The sequence below is a fragment of the Canis lupus genome, chromosome 5 (genome assembly GCF_048164855.1).
Source record: "Canis lupus baileyi chromosome 5, mCanLup2.hap1, whole genome shotgun sequence".
Taxonomy (NCBI): domain Eukaryota; kingdom Metazoa; phylum Chordata; class Mammalia; order Carnivora; family Canidae; genus Canis; species Canis lupus.
In genome coordinates, this window is record NC_132842.1 from 55,357,303 (window position 1) to 55,369,811 (window position 12,509).

Here is a 12,509-nt window from a genome sequence, read left to right on the forward strand (position 1 = left end):
ATCCAGCATATGGTTATACAGACAGCTGAGATTTGTTACAGTGAAAGGATATGGAATAAAATCAACAGAAAAGATGTGGCTCAAAGTCTAGGGGAATCTAGGTGCAAGCTTACAAGAGTCCTTTCCCCTAGAGTCACGCAGAATGTGCTTCATTTGTATAGCAGCAAGTCATGAAGAGATATGTAGCAAGTTGTCTATCAGCAAAGCTTGTTAGAAACTCAATATCCGGGCAGCCCGGTGGCTCAGCGGTTTAGCGCGCCACCTTCAGCTCAGGGCGTGATCCTGGGACGCGGGATCGAGTCCCATGTTGGGCTCCATGCATGGAGCCTGCTTCTCCCTCTGCCTGTGTCTCTGCCTCTCCATCTCTCTCTCTATATATATATCTCATGAATAAATAAGTAAAATCTTTAAAAAAAAAAAAAAAAGAAAGAAACTCAATATCCAAGATTTTTATTGGACACTGGTCATGTAGACACCGTCTCTGCCTTGTACATACAGGAATTTGGAACTCGGATCCCTGGGTGGCGCAGCGGTTTGGCGCCTGCCTTTGGCCCAGGGCGCGATCCTGGAGACCCAGGATCGAATCCCATGTCGGGCTCCTGGTGCATGGAGCCTGCTTCTCCCTCTGCCTGTGTCTCTGCCTCTCTCTCTCTCTCTCTCTCTCTCTCTGTGACTATCATAAATAAATAAAAATTAAAAAAATACTAAAAAAAATATTTAAAAAAAAAAAGGAATTTGGAACTCGCAAAACAAAAATAATTGTTTGGCATAAACCACATTGTTGGTACGAACATTTTATTTTATTTTTTATTTTTTAAAGATTTTATTAATTTATTCATAGAGACACGGAAAGAGAGAGGCAGAGACACAGGCAGAGGGAGAAGCAGGCTCCATGCAGGGAGCCTGATGCGGGACTGGATCCTGGGTCTCCGGGATCACACCCTGGACCGAAGGTGGCGCTAAACTGCTGAGCCACCGGGGCTGCCCAGTATGAACACTTGAGGCACAGTGAACCACTTTTGTGAATTCTCCTGACCTTACCTTTCTAGGCACAGCCCAAAGGCCAACCTTTTAAGCAGGTCTTTGAAGGGATAGCAGTGAGGTCTGCTGCATTAACTCTCTTCTACACAGAGTAATCCAGCATTTCTTTTTTCTGGAGCTTGATGTCTGTATCATTTAAAAAATAGTATTGGTAACTACAAAATTATTTCATTCTTTAGTCGTTTCTTTGACTTACTATATTTGGCTATGGGAGATAGATATATTAAAATAGATATATTAACATCATCCTATTACAGGTGATAGCATACATAACTCATTGTATCTTAATGTGAGAATTTTGAGATATATTATTGTAAGTCTCATAATTTCAAAATTACTGTTTATTACTCTGATAGAGAATCCAGTGTTACCTTTTCAGTTTTAAAATCTTGTTATGGCTTTTTTTTTCTTTTGAGCAAAAATAAATGACATTGAATTTTATTATTTTTTAAATTAAGTATTTTTAGAGAAGATGTCTTGGTTGACTGTGGTTGTGATGTTAAGTTTGCTTTTGATTGATGTCTCCATGGTGCTCTTTCTTACTTGATTTTTAAAAATTTATTGTTTTCATCTTTTGATACAGTTAACTGTTAATATCCCTTCATAAAAAGGGCACTAGAAATGGTTTAAAAATATTTGTTAGAAAGATTATTCATTGAAAAATAAATGATGTGGAAAATAAATTTGTTGAATTCTCTATTGTATCCTGCTCTCAAAATTGTCCAGATTTTCTAGGAATAACTATGAGTAAACACTTCTGTTCAAGTGTATGTGTGTCTTAGAGATATGTAATTATTTTTGCTTAATAAAAATGGTATCATACTATGTATATCTTCTTCTGCAGCTTGAGTTTTTTGTGCAACTATAGATTTTGAAATCTTTTACGTTACTGCTTATAAGTATACTTCATTATTTGTTGTGAGAAGTTTTATAGCATAAGTATATTAAAGGTTCTTGAGTCATTTCCAGTTGGCTGTTTTAGGTTGTCTTCAAACTTTTGCCCACATATCCTCGAGTATTTATCTTCTCCATCTTTAAGAATTTTTCTGTAGATTATTTCTATGTTTATAACAACATCTCTTATTTTCAAAGCGAAAAAAGTTGCCAGCGAAGGACGAAATGATGATCCAGATGTATCTCTGAGCACCAAAATTTCAGACCCAGAACCATCTCAAAAGGATGCTCAGATAGTTGAAGGACAACAAGAGTCTCAGACTTTAACAGGACAGGATTCAGAACAGATTGCATTAGAACCAGACCTAAATCAAAAGAAAAGAAGAAGAAAGAATCAGGATGAAGTTGGCAAACAAGTAAAAAATCTTCCAGAAAGTCCCACTGTTCAATCAGGTCATTCTACAGGAGAAAAATGCAAAAGTAAGTTTTTTAAATATATTAATAGTCCCTGTATTACTTAAGAAGATGTGTATTGTAGTATGATGTGTAATTTAAATACTGCTGGGTAGTAGCAACTAATAACGCTTAAATTTTGTATTTTATATTCATGTTACTGTGTTAAATCCTTGGGTTTTTTTTTTTTTTTTTAAGATTTTATTTATTTATTCATGAGATACACAGAGAGGCAGAGACACAGGCAGAGGGTGAAGCCGGCTCCATGCAGAGAACCTGATGTGGGACTCAATCCGGGGTCTCCAGGATCAGGCTCTGAGCTGAAGGTGGCGCTAAACCACTGAGCCACCCAGGGATCCCTTATTTTTATTTTTTTAAAAAGACTTTATTCATGAGAGACACAGAGAGAAAGAAAGAGAGGCAGAGACACAGGCAGAGGGAGAAGCAGGTTCCATGCAGGGAGCCCGATGTGGGACTCGATCCTGGGACTCTGGGATCACACCCTGAGCCAAAGACAGATAGATGCTCAACCGCTGAGCCACCCAGGCATCCCTGGTTTTTAGTTTAAAGGAAAGAAGTTTATTGTCGAGTGGTAAGGAAACCAAGTAAACTGGGGAGATTTTCCCTAAAATATGTTTCTGGAGCCCAGGTGGCTTAGTCATTTAAGCATCTACCTCTTGATTTCAGCTCAGGTCTTGATCTTAGGTCTTGATTTTTTTTTTTAAGATTTTAATTCATTCATGAGAGACAGAGACATAGGCAGAGTGAGAAGCAGGCTCCCCACATGGAGCCTGGGATCCCCACATTTTTTATTTTTTATTTTTAGTTAAAACCAAACAGTGATTAGAAATCATAACAGTGTATATAGTTAGCTGTATATTGCTTGTGTCTCTTAATAAATCATAGGTGTTCATGTTCTGCCTCTACAGAGCACCTCAGAGTCCACAATGAGTTGTTTAATTTCTCTAAAAGAACTACTAGAATAAGCTTTCTTTTCCTTCCTTCCTTCCTTCCTTCCTTCCTTCCTTCCTTCCTTCCTTCTCTTCCTTCTCTTCCTTCTCTTCCTTCTCTTCTCTTCCTTCTCTTCCTTCTCTTCCTTCTCTTCCTTCACTTTTAAATATTTTATTCATGAGACACAGAGAGAGGCAGAGGCATAGGCAGAGGGTGAAGCAGGCTCCATGCAGGAAGCCTGATGTGGGACTTGATCCCAGATCACGACCTGAGCCAAAGGATGACACTCAAGCACTGAGCCACCCGGGTGCCCCTCTTTTTTGTGTTTTTTTCTATTAAAGATATTACATAAAAAGCAGAAAAGCTCAGTAATTAGGAAGTTGGATTTTGGAAATCAAATAGACCTTGGTTTAGATTCCAGCTCTTTTATTTGCTAATTATGACCTTGGATAAGTCAGCTAAGATCTTGAACTCAGGTTCTTTTTCTCTGTGATGGTTTTTTTTTTTTTTTTTTTTTTTTTTTGTGATGGGTTTAACACCTTTTAATAGGTCTATTTTCAGTATTAAATGAGATAATGCATTTGTTGGACTTAAAATTTTTATCACTTAGTAAGTAATAAATGATAGCTCTTCCTGTGTTATTAATTACGATTCTTCAGAAGGAGAATAGGCAAGTCCACCTGTAGCTTCCTAACCATCTATATAGAAGTCAATTTAACCATTTAAAATTTAAGGAAGATGAAAGGAAAATGCTGCAGACTACCGAGGGAATTTGGGCTGATTCTCAAAACACAGTTACAACTTACACAGTTCTATGTTGATTAACTTTTCATTAATGTTCTAAAAATCGGGCAGCCCCGGTGGCGCAGTGGTTTAGTGCCGCCTGCAGCCTGGTGTGATCCTGGAGACCGGGGATCGAGTCCCACATCGGGCTTCCTGCATGGAGCCTGCTTCTCCCTCTGCCTGTGTCTCTGCCTCTCTCTTCGCTCTCTCTGAATGAATGAATAAATAAATCTTTAAAAAAAAAAATGTTCTAAAAATCTCTGCGTTGCATATAGGAACTTAAATGTGGAATGGATGAATAATTTGTAGGGAAAAAGACCATTTTATATAACTTCATTTATGCTTTAAAAGGTAGACGTTAAAAAAAAAGGTAGATGTTTTCATTTTTTAGAATAACATGCATTTTGTATTTGTAGATAAAGGTCAGTCTTTAAGGCCTGAGATAAATGAAGATGAAGGCAATAAGGAACAGAAACTTCCTTGCATACAAAACATTGATGACATTGTGGATTTATCTTCCATTGAAAAGGCTGAGAACAGAACTGACCCTATGCTTTTATCAAGGTATTTTTCTATACCCTTACTGGCTTCGTTTACATCTTCTGTTACTGAGAGGGGAGTGTGAAGTCTCCAACTCTAATTATGAATTTGCCTGTTACTCTTTTCTGCTCAATTTTTTTTTTCATGTCTTTTGAAGCTCCTGTTAGGTACCTACATATCTAAGATTGTTGTATCTTGATGAAATCACCCTTTTATCATTCGTGTGTGTTATTTGATATTGCTGTTTGTTTTCGTGCTTACTTTGCTACAGCTGTTGTCTTATGGTTGTTAGTGTTTGCATGGGTTTCTTTTTCCTTTTCCGTTTCCTTTTCCGTTTCCTTTTCCTTTTCCTTTCCTAGCTTGCACAAGGGTGGCACAAGTTAGAGGTGGAGAGAGAGGAAGAGAAAATCCCAAGCAGGCTCCACTCTCAGCACAGAGCCCGACACAGGGCTTGATCTTATGACCCTGAGATTATGACCTAAGCTGAAATCAGAAGTGGGATGCTTAACCAGCTGAGCCATGCTGGTGCCTCTGACTGGCTTATTTTACTTAGCATAATGTTTTCAGGTTTCACCTGTGTTGCAGCATATGATGATGTTTTCTTCTTTTTTTATGGCTAAATAATATTCCATCGTGTGCATGTATCACATTTTCTTTATTCTTTCATCTGTCAGTGAACATTTAGATTGTTTCCATCTCTCAGCTCTTTTAAATATTACTCTAATAAACATTGGAATGCAGATAGCTATTTGAGGTCTTATTTCCATTTCTTATAGATAAATACCCAGAAGAGGGATTGATGAATCATATAGTTCTGTTTTTAATTTTTTGATATTTTATTATTTTTTTAAGGTAATCTCAACCCCCATTGTGGGGCTCATACACACAACCCCAAGATTGAGAGCTACATGCTCTACCGACTGAGCCAACCAGGCATCCCTCTATTTTTAATTTTTTGAGGAGCCTCCCTGCTCTTTGTCACAGTGGCTATGCTGTTTTACCTTCCCATCAGCAGTGCACAGAGATACCAGTTCTTTTTTTTTTTTTCTTAAGATTTTATTTATTTATTCATGAGAGGCAGAGGCATAGAGAAGCAGGCTCCATGCAGGAAGCCCGATGTGGGACTCGATCCTGGAACTCTGGGATCACACCCTGAGCCAAAGGCAGACGCTCAACTGCTGAGCCACCCAGGTGTCCCAGATACCAGTTTTCCATGTCCTCACCAATACTTGTTATTTTCTATTTTCTTTGTGTTTTGAAAACGGTTATTCAGACCTGTGTGAGGTGATACTTCATTGTGGTTTTTGCTATGTATATATTTTTATTTAATTTATTTATTTATGAGACACAGAGTGAGAGAGGCAGAGACACAGGCAGAGGGAGAAGCAGGCTCTTTGCTGCCGAGAGCCTGATGTGGGACTCGATCCCAGGACCCCAGGATCACGCCCTGAGCCAAACGCAGGTGCTCAACCACTGAGCCACCCACGTGCCCCTTCATTATAGTTTTGATTTGCATTTCCTTAATTAGTGATATTGAGGATCTTTACATATACTTATTGGCTGTTTGTGTGTTGTCTTTGGAGAAATGTCTCTTCATTTCCTTTTCATATTTTTAATTAGGTTATTTTAATTGAATTATAGCATTCCTTTTATATTTTAGATATTAAGCTTGTGTCAGATAGTTTACAAATATTTTCTCCCATTCCATAGGTTGTCTTTTGATTTCGTTGATTATTTCCTTTGCTGTGCTGAAGCTGTTTAGTTTGATATTGTCCCACTTGTCTCTTTGTGCTAGTTTTTTCATCAGTTTGGAAGATTAATAGTTTCTTTGAAGCTGAGCCATGGACCTTGGGTCCTTAATTTGCTAAGTGATGGACATCTAAATTATGACTTCAGAGATACAACTAATTTCATAAACTACATGCAAAAGATACTATGCCTTTTTTTTAGGGGAAAAACAACCCTGTAGTGACTAATATCCTAACTGGTTTTATAAAACAATGAGCTGATTCTAAAATTATTAATCACACAAGAGCAAAGGGTCATGAGTAGTAAATACAATTTGAAAAACAATATTTCTGAGGAGGAAATACATTAATACTCTAAAGCTAGAGTAAAAACATATATATATTTTTTAAAAGTAAAAAAACAAAAAAAAAAAGCTAGAGTAATTATAGCAGTGTATTACTGACCCAGGGACAAATTGACACAGGAAAACTGAATATAAAACCTAGGGAATAAAATGTAGGAATCTGTACATAGCAAAGATAGCAGTAGAAATTAGTGAATGAAGATTGAGTGAACTATTCATTAGATGTTAGATCTATCTAATATTAAGTAATACTAAATAATGTTAGATCCTTATTTCACCCTGCATGCTAAATTTCTGATTGATTAAAGGCTACACGTAAAAGGCAAATCTTTAAAACTTTTAGAGAAGGTGTTGGGAAGTATCTTTCTAAAGTCAAGGATTTCTTAAGATATAAAAAGCAAAACTTTAAAAGGTAAAATTGACGAATTTGATTGCAGTAAACTCAGATATTTGGTAAAAGTTTTTATAGAGAAAGTGAAAGACAAGCTACTGTTTGGGATTTTTTTTTTTTTAATTTTTATTTATTTATGATAGTCACAGAGAGAGAGAGAGAGAGGCAGAGACATAGGCAGAGGGAGAAGCAGGCTCCATGCACCGGGAGCCCGACGTGGGATTCGATCCCGGGTCCCCAGGATCGCGCCCTGGGCCAAAGGCAGGCGCTAAACCGCTGCGCCACCCAGGGTTCCCTGTTTGGGATGTTTTATGGGTAATATCTAATCAAAAAATAATACTTAAAGAGCTCTTACTGATTAGTTGGGAAAAGACAATAGAAAAAATGAGGGGTGGGGAGTCATGCCCATTACCCTATTACCCCATTCCCAGTCCACCTCCCCTCTAGCAACCCTCAGGTTGTTCCCTATAGTAAAGTATTGTCAGCAGGCTCCATGCTCATTCTGGAGCCTGACTCAGGGCTCGATCTCATGATCTTGAGATATGATCTGAGCCTAAATCAAGAGTTGGATGCTTAACAGACCAAGCCACTCAGGCACTCCTGAAGGTACAGTTTTTAATAACATGGTACAAGATGGATCATAGAAAAGCCAAAATATTGATACTGATAATTCTAAAATATGAAATATCATTTTCCGAAGTGGCTTTATATATTAGAAAAGTATTTTAAGTAGTAATAAAACATGTATTACTAAGGATTCTATTCTTCCTGATGTTTTCATCTACTTAGTGGTCAACAAGATGCTGTGTCATCAGCAACTGAAGCTTCAGAATCAAGCCCTTCAGATTTGCCTTCATCAGAAGCTGTAATTAGTGCACTGTGTGAAGTGGATAATGCTGAAAGTAATTGTACAGAAGAAAGCAGTGTTGACCTAAAAAATAAATCACTGTAAGTATTTTACATGGTAGGATTTTAAAATTTATTTGCAAAATTGTAATGATTTCTTAAGAAATGATAATGTTTTCTTTAGGGATTAGAAAGGGATGGTACACCATTTAATGTATAGTTGTACCGTGGTCTGATTGTGACATAAAGGGTTATCACTTTATATTTGATTACAGAAAATTTTCTTTAATATCAAATGTATAATCATGATAGGAATTTTATGCATAGTGGTGACTTACACTGAAATTCTAAAATAATCTGCCTGCAGCTCCCCCTGCTTATGTGTGTGCGTGCTGTCTCTCAATAAATTTAAAAAAAATTTTTAAGATTTTATTTATGTATTTGACAGAGAGATAGTGCTCAAGTAGGGGGAGTGAGAGAGGGAGAAGAACCTTGGGATCATGACCTGAGCTGAAGGCAGATACTTAACCAAATGAGCCACCCAGGTGCCCCTAAGTAAAATCTTAAAAAATATTGATGCTGAATAGCTTGTTTTTAACATCTGATAGAATAAATTAGTTACCTCTCTTGGCTCTTTCAGTTGTCTTTGCTATCCTTATTGTAAGTAAGCTTAAGGGACTTCTTTTCTACTTTTGAGTGGGTTTTTAAAGAATTATTTTGAAGAAAAAAAAAAAATAAAGAATTATTTTGAGAATTTTGTTGGATTATACCTGCATATTAGTGCAATTTATTACATAATGTTCATTTTAAATAATGATAAATAATAATTGTTTTTTAGGGAAACTGATCAGTCCAGAAATGTTAAACTGGTAGGAAGAAGACAACTACAGAGACCTAAACCCAATTTATCAAGGGCAGTTGGGAAGAAAACTGTTCTTTCACAAGATAAAACAGATGCAGAGACCAAGACGTTACATGCAGAAACATCAAATGAAAAGGTACGGACTAAAAAACACTTTATGGAAAATAAAATCACAAAAATTTTTCCTAGTTGGGAGTAAAATTGTGTAACTTAAAATAAGTACATGGTAGTGTAACTGATACTAAAACAAAGATACAAGAACTTACATATGAATATTAAATGTGTCTTAATTATTTCCTGTTGATGCATTTAAGAACCTAGGACAAATCATTTCAATTATACTCATTAGCAACAGATCTCTCTCATTTATTTATATAAACTTCGTGTTAAAAACATTTTTAACCAGTTTTTACATAAAATTATATCCACAATCATTTCCCCAAACACAGACGTCCTTTATCCTTCACATAAACTTTGTCTTTCTTTTTATGTATGTAAACATTTTTGTAGTTTTTAATCATAACACAAAATATTTAAAACTTCTTTCTCTGAAACTACTTAATTAACATTTTCTTGGGCTTAATCTTTTAATAGCTGTATCAGATTAACACATTACTGATTTACCTAAGCATTTTTCTAATGGTAGTCATTTAATTTGTTTCCATTTTTTTAACTCCCATAAATAAGAGCAAATGATTTTGTAAATAGCAATTTCTTTTTTTTTTTTTAAGATTTTATTTATTTATTCATGATAGTCACAGAGAGAGAGAGAGAGAGAGAGAGAGAGAAAGAGAGGCAGAGACACAGGCAGAGGCAGAAGCAGGTTCCATGCAGGGAGCCCGACATGGGATTCGATCCCCGGTCTCCAGGATCGCGCCCTGGGCGAAAGGCAGGCGCTAAACCGCTGCGCCACCCAGGGATCCCTAAATAGCAATTTCTTTAGGAAAAAGGCAGAAGATAAATTTCCAAAGGAGATGTGATTAATGGGTCAGAGTATTTTAAATTTATTTGGCTTTTGTTATTGTCAAATGACAGTAAAAAAAAAGAATTTATTTACATTGCTATAGGCACTAAATGAATGTTCCTGTTTATGTATATTTCTGCTAGCATTATATTGTTTAAATTTTTGCTAAAATACATTTTAAAATACTAGCTTTATCCCCTTGTATGTGAAGTATCTTTTTTATTATACTTTTTATAATAAAATTATATTAGTATAATTTTGTGAAAATCAAGAAAATTGAGAAACTACAGATTCATATAAAAATTTTTTTTAAAAGATTCATATAAAAATTAAGACAGGGCAGCCCCGATGGCTCAGCGGTTTGGTCCTGCCTTCAGCCCAGGGTGTGATCCTGGAGACCCGGGATTGAGTCCCATGTCAGGGTCTCTGCATGGAGCCTGCTTCTCCCTCTGCCTGTGTCTCTGCCTCTCTCTCTTTGTCTCTAATGAATAAATAAATAAATAAAATCTTAAAAAAAATTAAGACAAAAATTACTTGTAATTTCATTATCCAGATGCAAATAACCTTTTAGCAAATGTCCTTCCAGCTTTTCTATTACAAAACTTAGTATTGTTAATTCAGTTTTGTCCCCTTTGGTGCTTAACATTTCATGAATATTTTTCCATATTATTAAATATTCTTTGAAACTATGGTCTTCAGTGACTTCATAATAGTCTGTCAATGGGTATAACTGAATTTAACCATTTACTCATTATTGGATATTTTGTCTACTCCATAGTGTTTGGTATTTTATATAATGTTTTCGTGAACATTCTTGTACTTTGTCTGAATATTTACTTAGAATAGAGTCTTAGAAATGGTATTAGGGAATGAACATTTTTAAAGCTCTGGAAAGCAAAAGGCTTTCCAGAAAGGGTAGGCCAATTTTTGCTCCTGTCAGTAATAGATGGGATTATGTGTTTTATAATATTCACAACTGCATTGATGATTTTTAAAACTCTATGAACAAAAAATGAAATTCATTGTTTTTAATTTCCATTTATCAAATTTGGACTTTTCTATGTTAAGTTGATAAAATGTAAAAAATTGAATTTATAGAATCACATGGAAAAGGATAAAGTCAATACATTGGACATTTCTGGAATGGATAAAACAGAGAGAGAGAACCCAGAAGCTGAGACTGTTTCTAAGTAAGTATTTAGAAGTAGAGAAACTTGTAGCTTTTAAGAGTGATTATAATAACTTCTCTACTGGATAATGTCTGAATTTTATTTCCAGTTAGTGTACTTAAGTCTTCTTTTAGGGGCACCTGAGTGGCTCAGCAATTGGGCATCTGCCTTTGGCTCAGAGCATGATCCTGGAGTCCTGGGATCAAGTCCCGCATCGGGCTCCCCACAGGGAGCCTGTTACTCCCTCTGCCTGTGTCTCTGCCTCTCTCTGTCTCTCATGAATAAATAAACAAAATCTTTAAAAAAAGTAGTCTTTTATTTTTTTTTATTTTTTTATTTTATTTTTTATTTTTTTAATTTTTATTTATTTATGATAGTCACAGAGAGAGAAAGAGAGAGGCAGAGACATAGGCAGAGGGAGAAGCAGGCTCCATGCATCGGAAGCCCGATGTGGGATTCGATCCCTGGTCTCCAGGATCGCGCCCTGGGCCAAAGGCAGGCACCAAACCGCTGCGCCACCCAGGGATCCCAAAAAAGTAGTCTTTTAACTATAAGTGTATTGAAACATTTCAGTAGTGTTCTTTGTGTTACTGGAGAAATAAATTATGATACAAATCCATTGAGTTAACAATTAAATTTCTTCCTCTACTTATTAACAAGATTTTAACAAAGTTTTGTTAGCTTAATTAATGGTTATGCTGGGTAGTTTTATTTACAGCAGGAGATGTCAAGAGGGAATATTTAACTTGGAATGTAGATTCTTATTCTAATATGAATCTGAGCCATTGGATTCTGGACTATATTTATGATCTTTGTGTAGTACCCTGGAGGTATACATGAAAAACTAGTATTCTTAGTGGAGAATAGTATTAAATATGTGTCAGGTATAGATTTTTTTCAGTTTTGTGAGCAAGTGATTTTTATATTTAGGGTTCCGGGATTATGTTTGTTCCAAAGTATTAGGGTATAGAAATGTATCTTTTTTTTTAAAAAAGATTTTATTTTATTTTTTTATTTATTCATGAGAGACACAGAGCAAGAGAGAGAGAGGCAGAGACACAGGCAGAGGGAGAAGCAGGCCCCATGCAGGGAGCCCGACATGGGATTCGATCCCGGGTCTCCAGGATCACACCCCGGCCTGCAGGCGGCACTAAACCACTGCGCCACCAGGGCTGCCCAGAAATGTATCTTTGAAGATGTTTTTGAGGACACTTGTTATTATATTTGTTTTCCAAATTGTTTACTTATACCTTGGAGAATGGAATACTGAAAACAAATATGGGATTTCAGAATAACCATGATTTTATTCTCTTGTAGTTCTAGCTTGAATGAAAAACTTTGTGTGCAGGAAGATGATCAAACAAAGGCTCTCAGACCAGCACGACTGAGGGGCCGATTGCAAAGGCCAAAGCCAAATGTACGTAAAGCTGCTGAAAGAAAAGAAATTCTTGCATCACAGGAAAAAATTGAGGCCAACGTAAAAAAGAATGAAAGTGAATCCTGTATTGCTAGAGAGGTAAGTA

General features: G+C 36.2%; 1 protein-coding gene across 4 annotated transcripts in view; it reads left to right on the forward strand.

The window, feature by feature from the left end:
- The window catches only part of BDP1 (BDP1 general transcription factor IIIB subunit), an 89,353-nt gene that overhangs the window by 23,132 nt on the left and 53,712 nt on the right, over positions 1–12,509 (forward strand). For all 4 annotated transcript variants that reach the window (XM_072826746.1, XM_072826745.1, XM_072826743.1 and 1 more), the window contains exons 10-15: positions 2,134–2,415; positions 4,539–4,686; positions 7,935–8,093; positions 8,830–8,989; positions 10,916–11,007; positions 12,304–12,502. In XM_072826746.1, coding sequence (XP_072682847.1) covers positions 2,134–2,415; positions 4,539–4,686; positions 7,935–8,093; positions 8,830–8,989; positions 10,916–11,007; positions 12,304–12,502 — 1,040 coding nt within the window. The remainder of the gene's footprint in view (positions 1–2,133; positions 2,416–4,538; positions 4,687–7,934; positions 8,094–8,829; positions 8,990–10,915; positions 11,008–12,303; positions 12,503–12,509) is intronic.